General features: G+C 44.4%; 1 protein-coding gene across 3 annotated transcripts in view; it reads left to right on the top strand.

Annotated features, from left to right (window-relative positions):
• The first annotated feature begins 6,595 nt into the window (after positions 1-6,595).
• Helb (DNA helicase B) overlaps positions 6,596-27,464 on the top strand; it is a 29,745-nt gene continuing 8,876 nt past the window's right edge. For all 3 annotated transcript variants that reach the window (XM_085843205.1, XM_085843204.1, XM_021175318.2), the window contains exons 1-10: positions 6,596-6,861; positions 8,366-8,758; positions 10,554-10,723; positions 13,586-14,464; positions 16,627-16,801; positions 18,029-18,170; positions 21,104-21,258; positions 24,276-24,366; positions 25,196-25,255; positions 26,829-27,033. In XM_085843205.1, the coding sequence (XP_085699331.1) occupies positions 6,684-6,861; positions 8,366-8,758; positions 10,554-10,723; positions 13,586-14,464; positions 16,627-16,801; positions 18,029-18,170; positions 21,104-21,258; positions 24,276-24,366; positions 25,196-25,255; positions 26,829-27,033 (2,448 nt within the window). In that variant the 5' untranslated portion in view covers positions 6,596-6,683. The remainder of the gene's footprint in view (positions 6,862-8,365; positions 8,759-10,553; positions 10,724-13,585; positions 14,465-16,626; positions 16,802-18,028; positions 18,171-21,103; positions 21,259-24,275; positions 24,367-25,195; positions 25,256-26,828; positions 27,034-27,464) is intronic.

Below are 27,464 nucleotides of genomic sequence, written 5' to 3'. Positions count from 1 at the left end.
AGTTTATACTTAGTGCTTTTATTTCTAAAATAGCATATTTGGTAGTAAAGGAGATTCTAGACAGGATATCTGAGGAGAAAGTGATTTTTCTCCTCCTCCTCCTCCTCCTCCTCCTCCTCCTCCTCCTCCTCTTCTTCTTCTTCTTCTTCTTCTTCTTCTTCTTCTTCTTCTTCTTCTTCTTCTTCTTCTTCTTGATTTATTTACTTTATATGAGTATACCATTGCTCTCTTCAGATGCTCCAGTACACCAGAAGAGGGCATCAGATCTCATTACAGATGGTTGTGAGCCACCATGTGGTTGCTGGGAATTGAACTCAGGACCTCTGGAAAGAGCAGTCAGTGCTCTTAACCGCTGAGCCAACCCTCCAGCTCCCGAAGAAGTGATTTTCAGTCCACACACTTTCTGATATGTTATAAACTTTCAATGACTTATAGAAATGAAATGATAGGGAGCAAGCCGGTCAAGTATTTTAGCACGAAGAAATACTTCTGTGATAAACGCAAAGCTAACCCAGGGATGAGCTGACTGAGGCCACTGCTCTGGTTGTACCATTCAGAGACAGAGGTTTTAACATTTTCATCAAGTAATTAGATCCACTTCTATCGAAGCATCCTTGTGGCCAAGAGGAGGGCACAAGCATTCCACAGGGTCTTGTGGAATGTCCTAACGTGTCTGCTCAAAGATAAATTATTTTTACGTTTCAGCCAATCTTTAGTATTTGCCTCAGGTTGTCACCCTATGAAATAAATCTTCATTTAAATATAACATCAGTGCACTATCATAATAATAGAAATCTAGGTGCCTCAGAAAGCCTTTTATTTTGTCTTACTTCCCCTTTCGGTTGTGTCCCCAGTTATTTGCAAGACTTGGTCCTAAGGAACAGGTTAGAGACATAGCGATCAGCTCCTGGAGAGTGGGGTGCACACCCCATTCTGTGCCTTTGGTGCTGACGCCCTAGTTTAGCATTCGCAACTCCTCCTCAGGTTAGGGCTCCAATACAGTTCTCCACACCTTTGTTCTGTTAGTTGCCGATGTATACATCTTAGATAATTCTTAGAAATTTATGGGCAAGTGCTCTTAATTTTTTTTTTAAACCTACTCTCATTTGTAATCCCTAAAAACAACCATTTATTCTAAGACCCACTGTTACGCCAGGAACTACAGGCTAGGACCAGATGACATGAGAAACAGCTATGCAATCTGAGTAGATTGCTATTTTAGAGTTATTCCTGCACTGACTATCATATAATGCCACAGTATCCCATCTCATAGTACTGGAATCACCAGGCAAAGGACACCCAGGAGAAGTATCCCATAGTTTGATGGTTCTACTCTGAAAGGACTTCTTCTTCCATTGGCCAAATAAGTCAACTGGGCCTAAGAATGCAGACAAAGTGCAGTTCCCCACCTAGAAATAGAAGGGAGCCAGATAACTGTGAGCTGTAACGCTACGAGGCTTGAGTACATGTTTGTTGACTGACTAAAACCTAGCATGTTTTATTTAGCCTTTTATTCTGTACATAGCTGGCCATCTGTGCGGTAAGTCTATTATTCACTCATTCCTGCCTCAACGCTACCATTCTCCTTGGGCCCCAGTCTCGTGAGCAGACAGAACACTATTTTAAACATTTTTCGAGATAAATTAGGTTGGCTGCTTTCAGCCTAGCTGTGGAGCTGCCATTATCTGGGCTTACATCTTAATTGCATCCTTACCGTATCACGTTAATTAAACAGATCACTAAACTTTATCTCCTCTCCATTTACCCAATACAATGTTTAAGTTTTACTAATGATACCTTGACAGTGTTACCTGAGTTGATGCCATTCAGATATACTGCAACAAATGTATTTAAAATGTCAGCACAAAAGATATTATCCAACATAAAAACATCTAAATAAGAAACTGTGTAGCCGGGCGTGGTGGCGCAGGCCTTTAATCCCAGCACTTGGGAGGCAGAGGCAGGTGGATTTCTGAGTTGAGGCCAGCCTGGTCTACAAAGTGAGTTCCCAGGACAGCAAGGGCTATACAGAGAAACCTTGTCAAAAAAAAAAAAAAAAAAAAAAGAAAGAAATTGTGTGTATTAAATAATTACAGATTTTGGTTCCTGAATTCAGGTGAGCTGGTTTATTTAATATGCACTTCCTGGGATAGAATTTAAGGGAGCAGTGACATCAGAGCATGGTTTATAGGAGATTACGTGCCGTGTTCTCAGAAAAGAATGGTTAAGCCTTTGGAAATAAATCATTTAGTAGCTACTTAGTGATCTCATAGCCTTCTAACCAACAAATTCTGGATCTAGCCTGCTTCCCTTGACCCTCATCTTCATGGACTGACTGCCCACAGGTGATCTGGGAGTCACCCTTGTTCTCTCGCTATCCGTCTATGCGTGTCAAAATCTGAGTCAATTCTTTAAATAAAGTGTCCCATCTTCTAGATTCAGTATTGACAAATGTAGCCTGATTTTATACAGCCTCTGAGTGAAGAAAGCTGGAGAGAGAGAGAGAGAGAGAGAGAGAGAGAGAGAGAGAGAGAGAGCAAGCGAGCAGTCAGGAAAGCCGTCTTGAGCAGATCATGGGCCATCAGCTTGTGTCTGATGATTTGAATTCGAGTCGTTTCTTTTGCAGATCTGAGACACTCCTTCTCTCAGGACTGCCTCTCCTAGCCCAGACAGGTCCCTGGCAGCCATTCTCATCCAAATCACCATATTACTTACTGTATTACTATTTTGAAATAATTCTTCAGATATGTGAGGCTATACTTGCAGCACCTATTTATTTCACGTGTGCTCAATAGAATGTTTTAAGGTATGCATGTGGTTTGTGTTATTCATTATTAATGTTCAACCCTGACTAAAACAAGGCAAAATATTCTGTGTATCAATATTTCAGAGAGAGTTTATGTTCATCATAATTGATCATGGCATGAGACACAACATCGTGTGTAGCTGATCGCTGAAGGCACTGGTATCAGGGTACGAGTGTATACATGATTCAGGCGCATGTTCTGTGACTTGTGATATCTTACTGTGTGAACTTATTAATTCTCTAAAAACTTTTCATATAATGATGTTGTATCCCTTGGTCCTCCTTGCTTAAATCGGTTGTTACATAAAGAATTGCAAAATTATGTTTTCTACCTTCATAACTTCTTTCTCAACTCTCCTTTTTACTACCATAAGGCTTAGGGTGCCATGGTTACCCAGGGGTCCCCGCCAAGAAAGCAATGCCTTTGGGTCAACAAAGGGCCAGGCAATAGACCACTCCAGAGACAATTTCAGGGAACGGCATCTGCTTTATTCTATGTGAACAGCTACTTCCATATCCGAAGCCTATCGATTGTGGTTGGTTAGCACCTTACCTTGGCTTGGACAGTGAGTGTTTATACCACCAGGGTCTCTATGTGGGAGAAGTACATTGAAGGAGACTCGGAGAGCTTGCCTGTAGGTCAGCTACAGGCTCACACTGCTTTTGAATTTAGCATCTGACTTCTGGAGTAGGGTAAGCCATGCGTCTTACTTAGAAGCACAGTTTGTGGAGTATTTCTCCTATATCTGGGCACTTTCTCCTTTGGTAGAGACATCTATGCCGCACAGGCAGAAAGCATGTAACAGACAGACAAGGAGGAGGGCTGTGAATGTGAACTTTTGGGCTTCACTGCTGTGTGACAAGACTTCTTCCTAGAGAGATGCTACATCCATATCTTTTCACTGCAGATATGGAGACTGTGACAGACCACAGTACAGATACTACCAAAGTCCAACTTGGTGAGCCAATGAGGTTTGTTTGGTTTTGAAGTTACTTACAGGAGTACGGGTGAAGGCTTGTTTACAGGAGCAGAAATGACTCAAAGACAGCTGCATCACCAAGGCCCACCCCAGCACAGGCGACAGCTCACAAAATCTGGGAACCTGGAGCACACTGCACAGCCTGTAGATGGCTCAAAAGGTTGGTGAGTACCGCTTCCAAGTTACTTAGTTGGTCTAAACATCTCCTAAGCAGGTTGGCTGGTTTCTGCTTTTATCCCCAGACAGCTGGCCTGATTTCAGAGGCTTCTTTGCAGCCTGGTTGGTCTGAGAGTGACTTTAGGCTACTTGGCTTATTCGCTCTTGTGAAGAGAGGGTCTTGTGAATGTGTTCAGTTTCAGGGACTTCCTGTAGCATGTTTGAGTTGTTTACCATCTGTCTTAAGGAGCTTCCCTGCAAGGTGGACTGTAATAGTCATGGAGGAAGCTGCTACAGAATGGTGATAAGGAGCTCCCAGCATCCGTGGCTACCTGCACAGGATGCATCCAGGCAAACCTAGGCACAGACAAGGAGGTGCTCCCCAAACCCCATCTTTTGCTGAGGAGGTCACAGAATAGAAGTCGTAAGCACATCCGTGACAGATATTTGAGGGGTGAATTTCAGAGAGTAAATATGGGGCGGGGGTGGGGTGCACCAATAAGGAGACCAGCAGAGAGGCTTAAGATGGATGAGAATATAAATGGCCAGACAGGCAGGACAGAAACTTGAGAGAGATGCGAAGAAGCAGAGGTTAAGGCCTCCAAACACTGTAGGATACCATAGCTATTCGTGCCAAATATTGCTGAGAGTTCAGGTAAAACATAGGCTAAAAGGTATCCTCTGCTGGCGCCTGTATTATGGTAACAATAACCACGTGTGAAGGAAGTGAATGAATAAGAAGCAAAAGGAGAAGGAGGTGGCTACTCCTGAAGTGAGGAGGAGATTTGTATTGTAGATATAAGGGGGAAGCCGGCAGAACAAGAGTCCAGGCTGAACATGGCCTGCAGACTAACCGGGACCTTGAGAGGCCGGTGGGGGGTGGGGTGGGGGTGGGGGTGGGGGGAGAAGGATGAGCAAGAGAGGAGCTGCCCACCAAGGAGGCCCAGGCCACGCGGCCAATGGAGAGCACAGGGTAAACAAACGGCGGAATTATATAGGGACCAGCAGCAAAGCTCCTGGGGCTGGAGAAGTTCAGGACAGGGGGAGGGGTATGCTAGCCTTATCCTGTAACTGGCCGGAGCTAAGGGATGCGGGGAGAACCTGGCAGCCAGGTAGCATTGATATGTTAAATAGGCAACTAAGTAAGACAATTGTCTCAGGTTGGTAACTGGTAGTAATTCAAACTGTGTAGCAGAGCCTTGGAAACAAAGTTTTCCTCCCAGGAATATTTACCAATATACCTTAGGGGAAGATTAATTCAGTTTTTCTCAAAGGTTGCTAATACCACAGTCTCTCTGCATCTGTGGGGGGTTGATTTCTGACCTCCTCAGATACTGGGGAAAATGCTATAGAGAGGGATAGAGAGATGGCTCTAAAGGCTCTTACAGAGATAGGTCCATTTCCAGCACCCACGTGAACTAAGTATACAGTCTGGAAGTTTTGCAGAGGAAGTTTGCATTTGGTATGCATAGAGTGCACAGACACACAAGCTAGCAAAACAAAACAAAACAAAACAAAAACCTCACGCACATAAAAAAAAAGGAATCTAAAAGAAAGATGCCTGTGCATATTCTTTATGGTTGATCCTATGCACGTGACATTTGGGTATGACAAATGCCTTTATTAGAATCCAGCATCACAGCTTTGGGGTTTAGTAAAAACATTATAGTTTTTAGGATTAACGTTAGGATAATTACATAGTAAACAATAACCTTAAAGTAAAATAGTATTTTATAGCGCCCCTTAAAGGGCACCGAGACTTTTAAACACTATCCATCTAGAGAACCGTGGCCGCAGTATTCAGCTTTTGTATCTTTCTTTTTTTTTTTTTTTTGTTTGTTTGTTTGTTTTTTCCTATCTCAATTCTGCATATTCTCTGGGCTACAAGTCCCCACCTCTTGCTTTACTGAAAACAGGAACTAGGGCGGTGGTGGCGCACGCCTTTAATCCCAGCACTTGGGAGGCAGAGGCAGGCAGATTTCTGAGTTCGAGGCCAGCCTGGTCTACAGAGTGTGTTCCAGGACTGCCAAGGCTACACAGAGAAACCCTCTCTCGAAAAAACAAAAAACCAAAATAAAACAAAACAAAAAGAAGTCGAGGAGAGTAGTAAAGGCATAAAAATTGACAACCCAGGTCATGCATTAAAAATAAGAAAGTACATCACAACTTTAACTCCCAATGCAGAGGGTATATACAAAGGGACCTAGCTATCTACCTGGATAAATGCCCTCCCTACATGATGTAAATTCAACTTCTCCGCGGCGCTTTTACGTGTAAGGAGGCACCGAGCCGTCGCCACCACGCTCTCCGGATTGGAGATTCACTCTTTTGGGTAGTGCCCCAAGGTCTTTAGAGGCCTCTGCTGTGTTCTTTTTAAGGGAGCGGTCAGAGGATGCCCTGCTTTCCCGGGGTTCTCTGCGCCCAAGAGTCGTGACCTTTCGCCGCGTTTCCCTCTCCGCAGGAAACGTCCAGCACCTCTAAAAAGAGCAGTTCTGAAACTGTCAGCAGCCAGCCCGCAGTGGCACCTCCAGGAGGGCACCCACCCAGCCTGCCATTCCCGCCTGTCACCAGCCTCCCCCCTTGGGGCGGAGCATCGCTCAGACCACGCCCCCATACCGCCCGCCTCCTAGATGTTCCCGGAAGCTGACCGGCTTACCCTGGTCGAGTTGATTGGTTGCAGTTTTGGACACCGCGCGCGGGGTTTTGTAGAGTTGTTTTGAGCTGAGTTCGCCGAAGAGATAATGGCTAGGCAGGGTCGTCCGCGTGAGCTCCTGGGCCCTCTGCACCCGTACAAGAGCGACGACGAGGAGGAGGATTGTGCGCAGGAGGAGGAGGGGGAGCAGGAGGAGGAGTTTGTGGATGCCGAGGAACTCTGCAGCGGGGGCATCAAGGCGGGCAGCCTTCCTGGGCGCGCGCGAGGTGAGCCAGTGCCAGCCGGGCCGGGTTGGCAGGGGTCAAAGAAGTATTTTCGATTCTCACTGCCCGGCACCCAGCGTCCATGGCGGTTGACAGACAGACCTGTGGTGTGACTGGCTGCTTCACCGTACTTAAGATGTGGTAGTAATAGTGGTAATGGCACCGTACTTAAGATGTGGTTGTAATAGTGGTCATGACTCAGAGCACATACTGTGTTAAGCTTGGTTTTTTCATATATCGTCTCGCTTAAAGTTAACAGTTGGGGGTAGTTTTACAGTCGAGGAAATAGATGCCCCCTCATTCCCACCCAGAAACAGAATCCTTTAATTATTGCCCCACACTGGCTGAATAAGAGACGGAGTTGCTGTTAAGCAACTTTGAGAAAAAGAGCGAGCGCGCTGAAACACTCGGCCACACACACACTCACATACACACATACACACAGATTTACACATATACATACACACAGCACATACACACATACATAAACACACTCATACACATTCACACACATACACTCTTACACATACATATACATGCCCACACATTCACACATACATGTTCATACACATATACCTTCACACACACACACACACACACACACATTGTATTTTCATGGTCTAGTACAGTAATAGCTGCTGACCAGGACCATGTGTGGCAACTGACCATTGGCACTTTAAACACAACTTTGGCTGTGTTTGAAATTAAATACAAAGGATTACATGTTGACGGAAGTGTAACTGGCTATCCTGGCCGGCCGAGCATTTGGTACTGGGTCAGGCCAGGGAGAGAAAATGGCGAAGTTGCTGTCTCAGTGGAAATAGTACTTGTGAATTAAGCAGCCATTTTTTTTTTTTTGAGATTTATTTATTTTGTGTACATGAGTGCTCTATCTGCATGTATACCTGCATACCAGAAGAGGGCATCAGATCCCATTATAGATGATTGCGAGCCACCATGTGGTTGCTGGGAATTGAATTCAGGACCTCTGGAAGAGCAGCCAGTGCTCTTGGCTGAGCCATCATGTCTATAGCACCTAGGCAGACATTCTTTAATCAGAGAGGTAACCCCAACTTAGTACTTAGTACCAGGCAGCACTCGGAGAAGTGACATTCATGAGATGTAGACACGGCTTTGCTAAAGAAGTCAGCTGAGCTGAGCTCTGTTGTAACTGTAGGAACTGGCCAGGAGAAGCAAGTACCTTTGAATAACTTCATGCAGAGGGAGGCACCATGGAAAATTCCTTAAGACCTACATAAAGGCTGATATTGGCTAAGGCGGTGGTAATAGGGAGACTGGATTTAGAAGAACAGATTCATGGCTTGCATTGTGCTTACTTCAGCAACACCCAGATGGAGCAGCATTCTGTTATAGACAGAGTCAGTCAGAGTGAGGTGTTCCAGGTAGCGGGTAGATGTCTGTATGGGTGCTGCCTGTGTGTATGTGTGAGGGGATCAGAGTGAGGTAAATCATAACAAATTTCCTGTTATCTCCCCTTCTCCTTTAGTGTCTATCCCTGATGAGTATACTAAAGAGAAATGTACCGTGTACGGACGTTTCCCACTCAAAGGTCCGTGGTGGCGCGTGAAGGTCCAGGTCCTGAAACCCGAGCGATCCAGGAGCTATCAAGTTCAAGGCTTTCCGGCATACTTTCTACAGGCTGATATGTCGCCACCAGATCAAAAACAAATCTGTTCGCTTTTTCTTAAAGAATGCAACTTAGCCTCTGAGCGCATACAGGAATTTTTAAAATGGGTAGAAAAAGTGTCAAGCTTTGAAAATCTACACTTTGAAAACCTTTCGGAAACGTTAAGGCTTTTCTACAGAGAAACCGAAAAGAAAGATAAAAAGCCGTCTACACCAAGGGAGCAGGGTGAGGAGATGAGAGTGGAAAAATCATGTAAGTAGGATTTCTATTGGTGAGTTTTGGAGTCAGCCAGACATTCAGGGGCTGGAGTGCTTCAACTGTTAATTTTGCTGTACCATCCACGGATAAATTGAGCATCTCTAATCAGAAACTCTGAAATGCTCTATGAGGTAAAGCTGTTTGACCATGGACATGGTAGACCAGGCTGGCCTCGAATTCAGAAATCCGTCTGTCTTTGCCTCCGAAGTGTTGGGATTGAAGGCGTGCGCCACCACTGCCCGGCTAAAACTGTTATTTTTTTTTTTTTTAACAGTTTAAAATAAGTTAGTAGCTTTTATACTACAGGTGACATTTTCTGATCCATGGGCATGAACTCTGTCTCATTCACAAAATTAATATTTTCTTTTTTTGGTTTTTCGATACAGCGTTTCTCTGTATAGCCCTGGCTGTCCTGGAACTCAGTCTGTAGACCAGGCTGGCCTCCAACTCAGAAATCCGCCTGCCTCTGCCTCCCGAGTGCTGGGATTAAAGGTGTGCGCCACCACACCCGGCTCACAAAATTATTAAAATCTTTTTACAGTGTTATTTTCAGCCTCTGTGTTTAAGGTGCCTATGAAAAGTAAATGAGTTGTATATTTAGGCTTGGTCTCATCCCCACGCCTTCTTCTTCTGCGTGTTATTATTATCTTAGATTATGGGGAAAAAAAGACCCAACTATTTCTTATAAGCATTTAAGAGTGAAGACACAACTTTTCTCACAGCCTGCAGGCCACATGTGGTCAGGGATAGCTATGAACACAGTTCAAGGGAAAGTAACCTTATTTAAGATAGGATATTTAGCCGGGCAGTGGTGGCGCACACCTTTAATCCCAGCTCTTGGGAGACAGAGGCAGGGTGATCTCTGAGTTCGAGGCCAGCCTGGTCTACAGAGTGAGTTCCAGGACAGCCAGGGGTACACAGAGAAACCCTGTTTTGAAAACCAGAAGAAGAAGAAAAAAAAGACGTGAGATATATTGATTTTTATTTCTTTGTGACTTAGTTGTTTGGTTTTAAGACATAAACCTTTCTGTGACAACATAAAAGTTTGGGTGCGCCTGGGGTCCTCTTGGAAGTCAGTTTGATGAAAACGTTGTGTTGTGTTTGGTGTTCCTCCCCTGCAACGAGGATTCTGTATGGCGATCTTCAAGATCCAGGGCTTCCACCTTGAAACTGTGATTCTCTTTCTTGACTTTTGGGTTTGTGGAGAGTACTCTGAGTCACTGAAACAGAACTCAGTGCCCATTTTTAAGAAGACGAAAGAGAAAGGAAAGCTTCGGAATTTTAGAAATATCCCAATTCCAAATGATTTAAAATAGCTTCATGCCGTGGATTTTACTCTGAACATCCGTAGACTGAGCATTTCTTTCATGAAAGCAGAGGAAGCTTGCACCACACCAAATGACTTCCAGGTCAAAAGAGCCGTAGTTCCAATTGGGAAAATAATTGTAAAGGTTAATGTATAAGTGGTTGGCTTTGTACTTGGTTTTAAGTTTACCCTTATGGGATGCATTCAAGGTTTATTTTTATGATTATGTTGCAAACAAAAGACTAAAGCATTAAGTGTATAACAAGCATTAAGTGTATAGAAAGTTTGCTGTTCATAACAAAGGAAGCAGTGACCTTGCTAGAAATTGTTTTATTAACTTTCTTAGTGCTCCAGGTAAGTTGAATAATCCTTATTTAGGGGTCTTGAGCGGAGCGGATTGTGCTAAGAGAGAACACTCCCGCGGTCCATTTATCTGGGCTCACTTGTGTGTGCTTTGATTTGCTCTTTCCTGATCTCTTGCAGTCGCATTTATAAGTGCAATGGTAGCTCTGCAATTCCCCAAAGTCATGGAATTCCTTCCATCGCTTTTCCCTCGACACTTCAAAAGGCTCATCAGCTCCAGTCCTGATTGGGTGCTGGGATGCATAGAAGAGGTTCTGGGTACACAGCCATGGAAGCTGGGCTTCAGGAGGGTGAGTGAGACCCTGGTTCTGCGCATTTGTCATCTTGTATATGAGGCAGAGTTCTTCAAATCTGGCAATATTTGAATTTCCTTTCATGGAGAATATATATGGATGTACTGCATGTTACAGATAAACAGAAATGTCTTAGGTCTGTAATTGTTTTTTTTTTTTCTAAGATTTATTTAGTATTATATGTAAGTTCACTGTAGCTGTCTTCAGACACACCAGAAGAGGATGTCAGATCTCATTACGGGTGGTTGTGAGCAACCATGTGGTTGCTGGGATTTGAACTCAGGAGCAGTCAGTGCTCTTGCCTGTTGAGCCATCCTTCCAGCTCCCTTAGGTCTGTAATTCTGACACGAGGATAGAGCCAATGAATAATAAAGTCAGTTGGGCATGGTGGCACACGCCTTTAATCCCAGCACTTGGGAGGCAGAGGCAGGTGGATTTCTGAGTTCAAGGCCAGCCTGGTCTACAAAGTGAGTTCCAGGACAGCCAGGGCTACACAGAGAAACCCTGTCTTGAAAAGCCAAAAAAAAAAAAAAAAAAAAAAAGAATAATGAAGTCAGTTGAATCATCAACAGAGAGCAAAATAGCGAGGTATATACCGTTCAGATTATTGCTGTTAATTTGGTCATTCAGTGTCACGTGGTAGTGCATGCTTTTCAGCTACTTAGCTGTCATTTGCCAGTCTTGTTGAGGACAGCAGTTCTCAGGACTCTGCTGAGTCCGTTCTGTTCTGCAGCACACTCTCCCCCTTCCCAGTCTGAACCACTGCAGACGTGTTCTCAGGATACATCACGCTGCAGTTCACTACTTAATTGGCACAGTAACCCCATTTACATGTAAGCCCAAATTTGTTGTTATTGTTAGAGATCAAGAGTTGAGAGTGGCCCTTGTGGACCAGGATGGTGCTAGGAGTCGATGTCTTTCTTAAATCTTGGTAGCTATCAAAGGGGTTTTCCAGATTAAAACGTTGTTGATTAAGTTTGATCAGCTTTTAGTATGAGAATTAAGGGGTTTCTGCCTCCCATCCTAGCAAGGAAATAGAGGTAGCCTTTGTTGACCTTCTCCAGAGGGGCTCTAGACTTAGGGAGCTAAGCCAGGAAGGATTCCTGAAAACGTGATGGATCGTTCTTCAGGAGACAGGCCTCTCCTTACCTTCGTGTTAGTACCAATCAGCTTTGCGTTCAGTCTCTTTACTGCAGGAGTTGTTCTCCCTGGGGAACTTAAGCGAGCTTACTCCTTCATCGAAGGACATCAGTCTTAGGAGCTTCCGGCCCACTCTGATACTATCATTAGTGCTGTGCTCTTGAACTTGCATCACTTCTGAATTAGTCAGGGTTCTCTAGAGTCACAGAACTTATGGGTAGTCTCTATAGAGTAAGGGAATTTGTTGATGACTTACAGTCTGTAGTCCAACTCCCCAACAATGGTCAGCAGCAGCTGTGAATGGAAGTCCAAGGATCTAGCAGTTGCTCAGTCCCACAAGGCAAGCAGGCAAAGAAGAGAGAGAGAACCTTCCTTCTTCCAATGTCCTCGTGGAGGTCTCCAGTAGAAGGTGTGGCCCAGATTAAAGGTGTGTGTCGCCACGCCTGGATCTGGGGCTTGCTTTGTCCCAGATGACCTTGAACTCAGAGATATCCCTGTCTTAATCTGGAATTTATAGCCACTATGCCTCAAGATCTCCATGCCAAGACCCAGGTCAGAAACTTGTATTTCCCAGTCTCCAGATTAGGATCACAGGTGAGCTGTCCAATTCTGGATTGTAGTTTATTCCAGATATAGTCAAGTTGACAACCAGGAATAGCCACTACAACCTCTTTGAAAGGCACTGTCTCCAAATGGAGTGCAATTCTGAGACAGTAGGGACTTTAGTGTTTGACTTTTGAGAGAACACTAGGTAGTCTATAAAAGGAACAGAGTCCCCCAGGAAGGGCATCCCTATGAAGGTAATGGAGGTGAAGGATAATGTGGTGAGATGCCTCCTTTGTAGTGTTTGGGAAGAATTATCGATAAACACATGGCAAACCAAGCAAGCCAAGAGAGTAAGACAGTCATTCACGTCCCAGTATGTGCTAAGGCCCCTGCAAATTCAATGTCAGTGAAGGATGCCTCTCCACTGGGAATCTTACATATTACATGTTAAACTCTGATTTCACTGGACTGATTAATTAAGTGTGTGTATGTGTGTGTGTGTGCTAAAGCTCTTTCCCTAGGCAAGTAGTAATTGTTATCTTACAGGGTTCTTAAAGAGTTGAGGAAAGGGATGGGTGTTCCAACGTGGGAGTCAGTTCTGGAGGAAGAAACCATTCGTGATGTTGCCTGTAGGAGACCTGGCAAAGAATAAATCAGGGGATGCCTGCATGTGTATACACGTGTGCCTTAAGCTGTGTAGCCTTGTTTGACATTGAAAACTGATTTGTAAATTATAGAACTGCCCAACTACAAGGCAGTTTAAAAAAATTGCTATGATAAAATCAAACCAAAACAACCCAAAATCATCAATGATGTGTTAGCTAGACAACCTTTTCCCCCCAAATTTTGTGGAAATATATATCTTTTTACTTTTTAAAGATTTTATTTATTTTATGTATATGAGCACACTGTAGCTGTTTTCAGACACACCAGAAGAGGGTATCGGATCCCATTACAGATGGTTGTGATCCACCATGTGGTTGCTGGGATTTGAACCTCAGGACTTCTGAAAGAGCAGTTGGTGCTCTTAACTGCTGAGCCATCTCTCCAGCGGAAATATGTATCTTTTAGAGCTTGAAAATATTTAAGATAGCACAGTTTCAACTATAGCTATAAAACCCATCAATATGTGTATCCTTTGTATGAGGCGCCCTGAACTCTCTTTTCCTACAGATAACCTACAGAGAACTGAAACTAGTGCGCTGTGAGGCCAGCTGGGCAGCGTTCAGTCAGTGCCCCTCGCTGCTCCAGCTGATGATGCCCCTGCAGAAGAATGCATTGGTCATATATTCTAAGCTGAGGCAGACATGCAGAGAAGACGGACACACGTACATTGAAGTAAAAGACTTGACCTCGGGCTTGTCTGAGCATATGTCATTCGAGGAAGCATGTCAGTCTCTGGCGTTTCTGAAGGACATTGACGTGGTCATTTATGAGAAGGACTGTGTCTTTCTGTCTGAACTGTACGAGGCCGAGCAAGACATCGCCTCCTCCATCTGCGAGCTGATGAGCAGACCCCCTTGGCACTTAAAAGTGGACGTGAAGAACGTCCTGGCGTCAATTAGAGGCGCAAAGCCCCACGATCCAGGAAGTGCTGAGGCAGTGGAAGGGAGCAAGCCAGAGGAGGTGGGGTCAGAGCAGGGTGACGGTGTTTTAGACGCCCAAGATGGCGATGACCATGTTAGAAGCAATGGCGAACACGTCGCAAATGCAGAAATAAACGACGTCGCACTGGATCGAGATCAGGTGGTCGCCCTGGAAACGATCTGCGCCAACGCGGTGACTGTCCTCAGCGGGAAAGGCGGCTGTGGGAAGACCACCATTGTTAGCCGACTTTTTAAGCACGTGGAGCATCTGGAAGAAACGGAAGTGCAGCAAGCCTGCGAGGATTTTGAACAAGACCAGGAAGCCTCAGAAGAGTGGCTTGCCTGTCCTGAGCAGAGCCCAGCCGGGGTGGACAAGGCTGTAGAAGTCTTGCTCACCGCACCTACGGGGAAGGCTGCTGGCTTATTGAGGCAGAGGACCGATCTTCCGGCTTACACGCTGTGCCAGGTAAAAAACCTTTGACAGTTTTGCCTGCAGAGAAAACATTTTCCTAAAGACATCTTTTGCTCCTTGTCCAGAAGTAATCAGGTTGTGCAGTTTTTCTCTTTATTTTCACACGGGAGATAAAACTCGGGATCTTTTTCATACCAGACAAGTACTTTACTATTGACTTATAATTCCAGACTCGATCGAGAGTTTGTATGCCCTCCCCAGGGGGTTTACACTGTAGTGTCCATCTCTGCCTCATTCTCTGCCCCCTCCCATACACGCCCCCCTATCATGTCATACCTTCCCAGGAGCCTTTGCTGCCTGGCTCCTCTGGGCTTTTACAGCTGCGCATAGGATCCCCCTCCACTGCTCTTGACTGCTGTTCCCAGTCCCAACACTGGGATTCATAGCACCTAGTTTCAGCTGTGATACAGTCCAGTATCTTACCTCAGCTCCTGATCGATGGAGCGCAGGACACAGACATTTAAACACCATGTTGGATACATCCGGCAAGGCCGGTCCCTCCTTCGGGATATTTCCACTACGCTGCCTGCGGCTGCTGCCTCCCAAGCCTCAGTCCTTCTGCCCCGGTTGCTGGCATTCCTGGTTGCTCTGCAGCTTCATTTGGATTGGATAGGGTATGGTAGAGGGGGAAATCCTGCTGCGAAGGAGATGCCTGGTGTCCTCAAGCCGTGGAAGGCACCTGAGTTACCCTTTCTGTTTGCACTCAGAGAGAAATCAGTTTGTCAAGTTTGAACGGCCCAGTATCCTGAGCCCTGTGATGAAGTCTTATCTGTTATCATCTAGTCCTGGTGGGGACGGGACTTACCTTCCTGCGAGGTACCCTTGCTGCATAAGCTACTTGCCCGTTTGGCACTTGATGGCCGTTCTATCGTCAGATCTCCCTACTCATCTAAGGGTTCACTGCCCTTTCTGGAGTTGATCTCCCACGGCTAATGGGGCTTACTGTTCTTGTTAAAAGTCTGTGTCCTTATTCTGTAGTAGCTCGTCATTTAGATCAGGCCTGCTCAGGACAGCCTGTCTGTAAGCTTCTCAGTTTGCAGCGAGAGAGCGGACACGGGCTCCACAGCTTGCCTCATTGGGACATTCCTGTCATGAGCAGCTGCCAAGGGAATCAAAAGTATGTGCTGGATGGTGTCATTTAGCCCCCTGCACGATACGTTATTTTGTCCTGTAAGGACCAGTTACAAAGAATGTCCCTGTTGTCTGGAGCACTGGAGGTGGAAGAAGACATTTCTCTGTGGTAGAATACAAAGCTCCACAGACAGGGTTTGTTCTCTGCTGATCTTCTTCATCTCTTGCATCTGGCCAACAGTCACATATCGAAAGTTTGTAATGATTCAATATGGCCGCGAGAATGAGGACTTCTCGGGTGATAGTGGTGTAAGGACTTAAGGAGCAGAATCCTGGGCCATCCTGTTCTGTGAGTTCTGAAGAACTCCCAACGCTCTAGGAGGCTCCAGTGAGGAGGCGGGCATTTTAGTTAGGAGAAAGCTCTCCAGAGAGGCATTGGGGAGATCGATCGTTCGTACAGTGCAACTTACTGATCAGGAAGAAGTCTGTATTGTAGAGTATTGGAAAGAGACATAAGGCAGCGAGGTTTAGCTTTAACAGTAAGTAGTATTTTTTCTTTATCCCATTGAGTTGTCCAATTTAAAAATAATCATGGACACTGTTGTTAGCTGGATTGCTTTTCTTAGTGGTTGTGGTTTTACAGGGCGGTGGTCAGAAGTTTGGGATACTTGAAGGAAAACTTAGTAAAGAAAGAGAGGATTGGAAAAGCTCAGAAAGCCAAGAGATTTATTCAGACCGGAAAGAAATAGATCATTTTTCTGGTTTGCAGCAGTGGGAGAAGTCTTCAGGTTTTTTTTTTTTGCAAGGGAAGCTCTGATTGAAGCTTATTATTAAGTTAAACTCAAGACTCACTGGGAAGCACTTTTCTTTTTAACTGTTTGAAGCTTTCACAGTTTGAAAATTTTAAAATTCATCTGTGTGTGTGTGTGTGCATTCTTCCCTGTAATTGGAAAGTTTTGTACCATGTTTGCTTTTTCTTTCCATTTTTTATGCCTTCCCACCCATCAGGTAAGCTTTATTTTTAAAACCACGTGCTCGTTATTTCTAACCTGATTCTTTCTTTTATACTCACGCTTTCCTTACAGGTCAATTACAGCTTCTATATGTGGAAAATGAAAAATGAGGTGGACAAGCCGTGGAAATTCTCTACGGTTCGAGTTCTGGTTGTAGACGAAGGGAGTTTGGTGTCTGTAGGGATCTTCAAGTCAGTGTTAAAGTTGCTGTGCGACCACTCCAAATTGTCCAAGCTCATCATCCTTGGTAAGTTAGACGCATATTTGGTTACAGCTCTGTGGGTGCTGCTGTGGATGTCAGTCTGGCCTTTGGTTTGCTGGCTGTGGGAAGCTTTTCTCACAGCCCGTAGCAAATCGACTGAGTTAAGGCTGCCTGCTGTCCTTACCAGCTTGGATGGGTCGTCTGGCCAGTGTATCGGCAAGCAGGGATGAACGAGACGGGCCATGCTAAGTTACTGCTTCTTGCTGGAGTAATGGCTATTGAAATAGTAAAAATGTCGGAGTCAGGATAAATCAGGATGTAGATCATTTGGAAATAATAAAAAGTCTGAATTATAGACCACTTTACAGTAATTTTATAATTCTAAGCTAATAATTCAAATTAGGCCTCGCCGGCCGCTTAATCTGGTGAGATTTAGTTAGATTCTGTGGAGTTTTAGTGAGCCCTTGGTTCTGTGACTTAATTGTAATGGGATTGTATACAAGTACCATTTATTTTAGGCTTGTGAGGATATTTGATTAGCAGCCTATTCTGTTAATATTGTAAGCACTCACGCAGTTGTCACCCAGCAGATATATATATATATATTTTTTTTTTTCTCTAGAGTTTGCTTTTTGGGTCTCACGAAGATTTTCAGTAGCCCAAGGTGCTGCCATTGGGTGGCTGGAATTTGTCTGTTTTCGAATCGATTCAGCTTAATTCCTTTTCTGTTTAGTAGGCTTGTTTTATGCAGGTGAGGTCATGGCTCCCCCACATTCTGTAAATCAAGGACACAGAGTCAATAATATGCAGAGTGACCATAGACAAGGTAGCTGAGGTCTGATTTTTAAACATGTTCTGAAGTATATGTTCCAAGAGGCTTTCCTGGGTCACAGTTACAAAAGGAGATAAGTTAAAAATTTATCACCTTATTATGTCTTCACACACATTTTTTGCATCATATGCAACTTAATTGGACTTAGAAAACATCTAGTGTTTTTTTAATATAACATTTGTATTGAGAATTCATTTTTATTGAGAATTTCATACATCGTTTGATCACGTTCCTCCTCCCCCGATTCCTTCTCCTAACTTTTCCTAGGACAGTAAACATTCTTAAATAATTTAAAAATAAAGATTTCAGGGTTTTTTCCCCTAAGTTACAAAAGCTCTACAATTACACTGTATGTCAACCAGTAGAATACACATAATGTACACATTTTAGAATCCTGGATCAGTAAAATCTTTTTATTTTTTATGCCCCCATCCCTTCAGGTGATGTTAGACAGTTGCCCAGTATTGAACCTGGTAACATGCTGCAGGATGTCTTTGAGACTCTTAAGTCAAGACAGTGTGCCATCGAACTAAAGACGAACCACAGGACAGAGTCTCAGCTGATTGTGGACAATGCTACAAGGTATCACATATCGATGTTCTTGTATTTTTATCTCTGTTGTATTAGAGATGAAGTGTATTAGGGAAAAAGGATGACTTAGTACAATGCATTTTCTATATATTTTAGCAATACCAACTAAATCCTTGGTACTAACTTCTGTTTTCATTAGGGTTTTACTGCTGTGTTTTACAGACACCATGACCAAGGCAACTCTTATAAAGGAAAACATTTAATTGGGGCTGGCTTACAGGTTCAGAGGTTCAGTTCGTTATCAAGGCAGCATCCAGGCAGGCATGATGTAGGAGATCCTGAGAGTTCGATGTCTTCATTTGAAGGCTGCTAGCAGAATACTCCTCTCTAGGCAGACAGAGGTAGGGTATTAAAGCCCACACCCACAGTGGCACACCTCCTTCAACAAAGCCACACCTACTTCCAGCAAGGCCACACCCACTCCAACAAGGCCACATCTCCTAATAGTGGCACTCCTTGGCCTGAGCATATACAAACCATCACAAACCCTTTCTTATCCTTTTAGTGTGTGCCTATTGCCACAGTTAGAAAACCAAGGTTTTATCTTTCATTACTGGCCCAGCATAAACTATCATGAAAATGTAAGAATGGATATATTTCTCACCTTTTAAGAATGTGTACATCTGGTTCTCTTGGTTGTCTGTGTCCGTGCACACAACTAACCAGAAATTAAAATATTTCCTGTGTATTGAGAGTGTACAGATTCTGTCCTTTGTTATCTCCCAAATGACACCCTGTGCTGGCCGTTTACATGGCTTTTACATCGCATTGGGTGTCATGGGTAATCTAGAGATGATTTAAAATAAACAAGAAGGTTTCTGTAGGTTATATGAAACTACTGTGCCATTTTATATAAGGACTCAAGCATCCACTCCTTGGGAGACCGGAAACCGCCCCTGCAGGAAATGCACTGCAGAGAATGCACGGGGATGGCTGCACGGGAATTAAAGTGCATCAAGCTTAGCATCTGGACTCTGCCCAAGGCAACAGAGACTTAGAAATGAGTCTTATTCTCAAAGGAGAATTGGAAAAGACTGATAAATTCTGTGGGAGGAAAGTCCAGAGTTGGGGGTTGGGAACAAATGTAGGATTTGACTCTGAGACGAATCTTGGTGGCCCCCCCAGGCATCTGCTCCTCAGTGGGAAGAGCTAGCTCTCTCCCCCAGTGTTTGCCTAAGCCTTTGGGCTTCCTCCGTATTCGGCGCGCTGGAGAAACAGGACCATTGCTGTTCTGTGACTTAAGAAGCTATGACGCTCTGCAGGTGTGATGGGGCCATGTATACTGATAGATGCTTGGGCCCACTGGCTCACATTTTGCCTTTTTTTGTCTCTTTTGTGAACTCGGTTATTTGCTATTTATACACATGCTCAGTTGAATGTCACCAGAACCTTGAACATAATCAAACTAGACTTTAGCATGTCTCTGTCGTCCCGGGGTAAGCTGGTGGAAACCGTAGGAATGGGTGGTTGTTGTGAACTCTTGTCAGAACCTCAAGAATATTGGAGTTGGGTGAATAATACTGTTTTCCTGAAGTTGCTACCTCAGTTTTTCTTTTTTCTTTTTTAAAGATTTGTTTATTTTATTTATATGAGTACACTGTAGCTGTCAGACACACCAGAAGAGGGCGTCAGATCCCGTTACAGATGGTTGTGAGCTACCATGTGGTTGGTGGGGATTGAACTCAGGACCTCTGAAAGAGCAGTCAGTGCTTGATTTGATAGGTCCTTTTTAAGTCTGTCAAACCCAGAAGAAACGAACGCTTATTCAATCTAAATTTATCTAAAACTCAGGTACTTTCCTAAGCCACCTGTTCAGTACCCTTTCATTTAAGCAATGTCTCCGGTCATTAATTACATCACTGTCCTACAATGTGACTGACGGAAGGATCTTTGTGACACACCAGAAGACGTATGTTGTGTGTCTTGGGTGACAAGCCACATGGGAAATCCATGTTGATTGCTTCCAAATTAAACCTGAGACATTGAGTGCAAGAACAGCCAGTTCCCTCCATGTTGGAAGGTGGGAGATGGTTGAAGGTGCCACAGAAGGCCACTCCCACCCGACACCTGTGAAGTTTGTTCTAAGACTCAATCACGAGAGGCTCTGTTATCACGAGGCACTTGAAGCGTGCTGTGTTTTCTTATATGATTGTCTGGAAAAGACTTGACAGAAGGAAAGATGGAGAGGCAGAGCAAGCAGATGTGAGTGCGCATGCTAAACATATGTAAAGGATGCATTCCCTGCAGGATAACTTATGTAGAAAGAGAGTTGGAGCTACTGGGCCCAGATTTGCATCCCAGGCCCTTGCTTTCTGTATTTGTGGCCTTGGGAAACTTGATCACGTCTCATATTGCTCACCTGTAGTGAGGAGAGACCAGTTTCCTTGCTCTTTAGTAGACTGGTTCTCTGCATGGTCCATAGTACAGTGTACGATCTTTTTTTTTCTTGTTATTTCAGTTGATTTGTGGTGGTGGGCGTAATTGCTAAATATGATACTGAAATCTCATAGTATTTCTAGTCTATTATAAAATAGATTTGATGGCATATGTACTTTCAAAGCCATTTTCCTCTATATCCACTAATAGGTATGAATTATTCTAAAAGTGTCAGGCTACATGAATGGTAATTTTATCTCTATTTCTATCTATCTCTCTATATCTCTCTATCTATCTATCTATCTACCTACCTATCTATCTCATGGGCCAACTAGCCTAGCCTACTTGGCAAGTTCCACTTGAGTAAGAGACCCTGCTCAAAATATAAGGTGGATGGCTCCAATGAAACAACTGAAGTTGACTTTTAGTCTCCACAACCACCTGCATGGACATCCACACGCACGTGCACATACACAAACACCCCAACCATTTACACATGTCACCTCCCCCCCCCCCACACACACACATATGTTTTTCTTTTCTTTAAGAATCTCCAGACGTCAGTTTCCAAGATTTGATGCTGAATTAAATATCTCTGGTAATCCTACATTACCCCTCTCCATTGAAGATAAGACATTCATCTTTGTGAGACTCCCTGAAGAAGACAGCAGATCTCAGTCGTCTAAAGGTGAACACCGATCTAGTAAGTGTTTATGTTGGCTTGGGTTGAAGTATTTCAGTTTTGTAATATTGTTATCAAATGACTAGCTGTGTATTGTTCGAGGCTAACGGTAGGTCTTGCTAGTGAAAACTGGAGGACTGGAAAGAAAACCACTTAAGAATTCTCAAAGGCAGATTACTCTAGGGCAGTGTTTCTCAACCTCCTTAACACTGCGACCCTTTAACACAGTTCCTCATGCTGTGGTGACTCCCAACAATAAGATTATTTTCATTGCTACTTTATAACTGTAACTTTGCTACTGTTATGAACTGCAATGTAAACGTTGATGTTTTCCGTGGTCTGAGGAGACCGCTGTGAAACGGTTGTTTGATCCCCCCCAAAGGGATTGTGACCCCCAGGTTGAGTATTGCTGTTCTAGTCGTTTCTGAGGAAGTTCTTGACACAGCGTAAGGACTCTCATTACATAGTTGAAGAGTCGGTAAGTGGCCAGAAGTGATTTTTGTTTACAGAGCCCTGGCAATCCCAGTCTCTTCAGGAGAAAGTTAAGTTTTATTTAATGAAAATGTCCTGTTATTTTCTTTGAGTACATTGTTAATATCACATTAACTTTGGGTATTACAGTGTCAGCTTGTCAGGGTTGGGAAGGAATATGGGATAGGTCGTTTAAGCACGTGACTCAAAGTCACTTCACCACGTGTGAAATAAGAGTAAGGATTTTGGTGTCTGTGGAGCTAGGGGGCATCCATGTCACGAGCCACTATATAAGTACTAATAAATATCATTACATTGATTATGAAAAACAATTATATTTGAATATAGTTGTCTTAATTAGAGTTTTACTGCTGTGAACAGATACCATGACCATGGAAGTCTTATAAAGGACAACATTTAATTGGGGCTGGCTTACAGGTCCGAGGTTCAGCCAATTATCATCAAGGCAGGAGCATGGCAGCATCCAGGTAGGCATGGTGCAGCAGAGCTCAGAGTTCTACATCTTCATCTGAAGGCTGCTAGTGGAATATTGACTTCCAGGCAGCTAGGATGAGGGTCTTAAGCCCATGCCCACAGTGGCACGCCTACTCCAACAAGGCCACACCCACTCCAACAGGGCCACATCCTCCCTAGGCTGAGCATATACAAACCATCCAAGCTGTCTTGGTTGGCACAGCCTAGAGGCTCTAAGAAGGGAATTTTGCATCGAGGGATTGCCCAGATCAATTGGCTGGTGGGCATGTTTGTCTTGATCACTCACTGATGTGAGAGGACCCAGCCCTCTGCAGCCACTGTGGGTGGCAAAATCCCTATGTAGGTGTTCTTGGGCTGTATAAGAATACTAGCTAAGCAAGTGTCAACTGTGCCAGCAGGCAGGATTGCTTCATGGTGCCAGCTTCAAGACCCTTGTTGGATATTGTTTTGATTTCCTTCAGTGATGGAGCAGATACACTCATCCCTTCTTCCCCTACGTAGCTTCTGGCGTTTTATTACAGCAATAGAACGGGAAGCAGAACAATGGTGGGGTTCTCTTGGTCTTGATTTACATTTAAAACGCTGGCTTAGCGAGCTTTAAGACTAGCTTAAGGGTTTAGTAATGATTGGCAATGATTTAAATGATTCTTCTGAGGATCTCTTGTCATTGTCACAGTTCCTCACCGTGCATGGGAAACCATGCTGGCATGAAGCTTCCCAGCCACCCAAGTCTGTCTCCCACTGTGCGCCTGTCTGATCGCACCATTCATTTCAGTTTTATATAAACTGGGTATGAAGATGCAGATCATGTGAGCTGGTTGTAGTTACATACGATAGCTAATGTTTATTCTTAGACAGCTTAGTTAACACAGGTACTGTTACAGATGAGAAAAGCAGATACAGGCTCTTCATAGCCCTGCTTTCTCTGTGATTCCGAAGATTCCGAAGTATATCTCAAGCACTGTTTACCTCTTTGGACCTGTTCTGTCTATTAAAGAGAACCCGCTTTCTGTTTGAGTGAGCCAGGGTCTTTTCAAGCTGACTTTGAACTCCTAATTCTTCTGTCTCCACCTCCCTAGTCGATGGGATAACCTGTGCTATCATGGCCAGCTCAGTAAAGTGTACTTTCAGAAGCTAAAGAAGTTGTCTCTTTCAGAGTGTTAGTGACGCTGAATCTGTTTTAAGATTTTTTTTTCTGAAAAATCAGTTTTTTTCTTAAGAAAACTGGGTAAATAGTACTTAGAGAGGCAAATAGCACTGTTTCATTAATAAGTTATCGAGGAAGTTGTACCCATTGTTACAAAGTGCAGAGAGACCTTTGGAAGTTTCTGCTCTGGTTGACTGGCTTCAGAGCTCTGAAGTCAGCTATTTTCTAAAGGGTATCTTTATTGAAGAAATGAAGTGCCCTGTGAGAAGCTGACTTTGTCTTTGTAGAACAGAGCACTACAGTGCTCCATGATTCACCGGCTACTAGATGATCGACAAAATCCTGCAGTATTCCTATCCCCCTCCCCCTGTTTTTGCTTGAGATGGGACCTAATGTTGTCTAGGCTGCCAATGAATCTGCTGTATAGCCGAGGCTGGCCTTGAACTCCTTTTCCCCCCAGCCTCTGTCATACAGACCACGCTAGACCCTATCTATAAAACAACAGCTATGAAAAACCACCACACCTTGGGTAGTGAGCTGGGCATAACGAACGGCACATGACTGTCATGATAGTGTCCTGTTAGTGGCTGAACTGTGGGAGGTCGGGGCATGGGAAGAAAGAGAAAGCTGAGGTGAGGGAGGCAGTGTGGGTGTTAGGCCAGTGGGCACTTTTGAGCCCACGTAGCAGTATCTCAGTTATTGCAAGCTGGTGTGCACCAGTGCCTCAGGGGCTGAAACCTGTCTCCACGTTCTTGCCATTGTTACGTCCTGCATCAAGGATGACATAGGCGTTCCCATGGTGACCTTGCGTTGCCTGAGGTGAGGTGTTTTACCTGCACCCCTTAGGAATCGCTAAGTAATTTTCCCACAGAAATTGCATTGCAATTTGGCAGTTTGTCTGTGTTAACCTTTTTCTCTTTGCCAGATTTATATACTGCAGTTAAAACTTTGCTTCAAGGAAAGGACTTCTGCTCTTTTGAAAGTTCAAAAACATCGCAATTTATTGCATTTAGAAGGTAAAATGTTTATAATGTGTTAATGTACTTTATCCAACTTTTTTTTTTTTTTTTTTTTTGTTTTTTTTGAGACAGGGTTTCTCTGTGTAGCCTTGGCTGTCCTGGAACTCACTTTGTAGACCAGGCTGGCCTCGAACTCAGAAATCCACCTGCCTCTGCCTCCCAAGTGCTGGGATTAAAGGCGTGCGCCATCACAGCCCGGCCTTTATCCAACTTTTAAACTTCATAAGTTACTAATGTGCATTGTATTTAGGGAGAGATACATGTAATTCTCATTATCCCTTCTCATTCTTAGAGGTATCTTTTCATTAGACACATCAGAAGGCATTCTGAGCAGGGCCGTTTGCGATCAAGCATGCTTATAGTCTCACTGGAAGTTCGAGAAAAATAAAATTGTATCTGAAGCTTAAGGATTAAAATGCTTTTTCTTCAGCTGGGTGTGGTAGCACGCACCTTTAATCCTAGCCCTTAGGAGGCAGAGGCAGGCGGATTTCTGAGTTCGAGGCCAGCCTGGCCTATAGAGTAAGTTCCAGGACAGCCAGAGCTACACAGAGAAACCCCGTGTTGATAAAAAAAAGGAATAAACACCAACAGAAGATACTTTTTCCTAGAGATCATTCTAGAAACTTCTTATGGGATCTGCTATGTCAGCAGGGGTGTGAGTGCTAGCATGCGTGCCCAGCAAGCACAAAGCCCTCAGCTCAATTCCCAGTATCACAACAATAAGTAAAAAAACCAAATCCAGTGGCCCAGTGCAGGATTGTCTGTGAACATAAGCCAGTGCGTAATGTGCGCTGCTGAAGTGACTCTGATTTTTCCTGTGTTTCAGGCAAGACTGTGACCTCATCAATGACTGCTGCTGCAAGCACTACACAGGCCACCTCATCAAGTGAGCATCTTCCCGACTGACACCGTAGGGGACGGTCGTACCTCGATTTGCCGTTCTTTCGTTTATGTGGATATTTGTCACATAGGGCCATGCGTTCAAAAGTCATACACTTTCTCCCAGTTTGTGAAGCGCGTTAGTCTCTTTGATTAAGGGGTTCATATTCCGTTAGGAATTGACCTGGAGCGTAAGTAGAGCAGGATGAAAAGTAAGGGATGGTTATTTCTCCGTGGTGTCCAGGTTGGCAACCTCCAACCTCTTCAAGATCAACCTGGGAATAAGGAGAATTTCGACCACTCTGTGTGTGGTGTTTCCCGGAGCCGGAACAGCAGGCTGTGTGCGGAGACAGTTTTGTATGCCTTGTATTTGACAGAAATGCTCGTCGCTGGGGTTGTGTTAACTATAGGAGCTCCTGCCGCAGACCACTGTGTTGGGCAGCCTGACAGAGGACACAAAAAGTGCTCGAATGCACGGGCTCATGTCATAGTGGTCCTAGTAGCTCTGCTCTTGTCAGGGAATCTTTCTAATTGTGTGAATGAAGCTGTAGAAACAGAAGTCTCCCCAAGGGTTAGGTAAGGGCAGAATGAAAAAAGAAACCCAGCGGGCTTTTACAGGGTCTGGCACCAGCCACCATTCATCGACTGGCTCAAGCCGCCATTCGTCGATACCGTTTTTCATGGAACAGTGGCATAATTATTATAATGGGAATACGAGTTAGTACTGAAGACCCGGGACTGGAGAATGAGGAGAGAGGGTGGATTTGCATGGAAAAATGATGAGGTTTTTGGTTTAGAAAGTGGGTGGATCAGACCATCCATTATCAGCATCTCTAACTTGAGTGGGTTCAACGGGGCCTTGTGGGAAGGCCTTGAGGTGACAGGGTGGATGCTGTGGCGGTGAATGTTATTTGGAGGGTTTGTTATGCTCCCTCATTGCCTCCAAATATCCCAAATAAACGATACAGAGACCTGAATTATAATAAGCCATAAAGCACCAGAGCTGGGCGGATATAAAAAGTCTCTGTTAGTTTGTCTACTTTTCCTGTCAAAATCCCCAAGATAGGGTGTGCTATGATTCCTCTGGGCTCTTCCTGCTGCATTGGGCTTGGCTCTCGTGGCCATGAGTTAAGGATCCATGCTACCCCTTGGCGACCTCCTCCCTCCTTCTTCCTGGCTTTCCTCTCATCCCTGCCTTAGACCCCAAGCTTGGGAACCTTGGCTCTGACCCTTTCTATTGCCCAGGCCATTGGCGTCTTTATTAACCAATCAAGGATAACCTGGGGGCAAGGTTTACCCAGCAAAAGCTGATGTATGTGGGGATCTCCTCATCTCTCCTGTTGGGTGGGGTAACCAGGTCTTGGGAGCCATCAGAATACATAATGACACCAGCCCAACCCCCTACACAATGTAAACAGGTGACAGTTGTGACCACTTGATTCTTGACCTTTGGAGAATGAAATGATACAAAGATGTATAAACAAGCCTCCATTCACACCAGCTCCAAGAGGGGTTGCTATTGGAGAAAATGAAGTGCCCAGCCTCCAGGTTTGATGGCGTGTGCTCACTTCCTAATGCAGAGACCATGAGAAGAAACTCATCTTTGCCGTCGGTGATAAGATCTGCTGTACCCGGAATGCATACCTCTCAGATTTACTCCCCGACAAAGACCAGGAAGCCGAGGGGAAAGGCTATGGAGACGCCCCTGACGACGATGCTAAAATCAAACAGGATTTCGAAAGCAGCATCCGGCTGTGCAATGGGGAAATATTTTTCATAACACAGGTGAGTCTTGGGAAGTAATATGTTTGCCAGTTAGAGATTTTGTTTTGTTTTTGTTTTTTTTCCAAAGCCCTAGATCTCATTTGGGATTGACTGAGGGATGCTCCTCTTTATCAGGAATGTTTACACACCCTCATCCAGGATGAACATTGGTTTGTAGATTTTAGCCATGTCTTGTCTGGTTTAATGTCAGAATGTGACGGGATTGTTGGGAGTAGCTCTGCTGGAAAGTGTTGCTTTCTAGTAAAGACGGAGAAAGGAAACTTTGTAGTGAGTCGGAAGCTCGAATAACAAAGGAGCAAGCGAAGCTGTCCTTAGTTGTAGTATCAACCTAGAAACTTTAGTAATTCTCTTTCCTGGGGTTGTTCTCCCCGTGTCCATACCCTCGCAAATGTGAAAGATGCGGAAGGGGCTGTGAGGGAAAGAGGGTGTGA

The sequence above is a fragment of the Mus caroli genome, unplaced genomic scaffold (genome assembly GCF_978045245.1).
Source record: "Mus caroli unplaced genomic scaffold, Mus_caroli_1 scaffold_9, whole genome shotgun sequence".
Classification (NCBI taxonomy): Eukaryota; Metazoa; Chordata; class Mammalia; order Rodentia; family Muridae; genus Mus; species Mus caroli.
The sequence above is the reverse complement of the archived record's forward strand: the minus strand, read 5'-3'. Positions and strand labels throughout refer to the sequence as shown.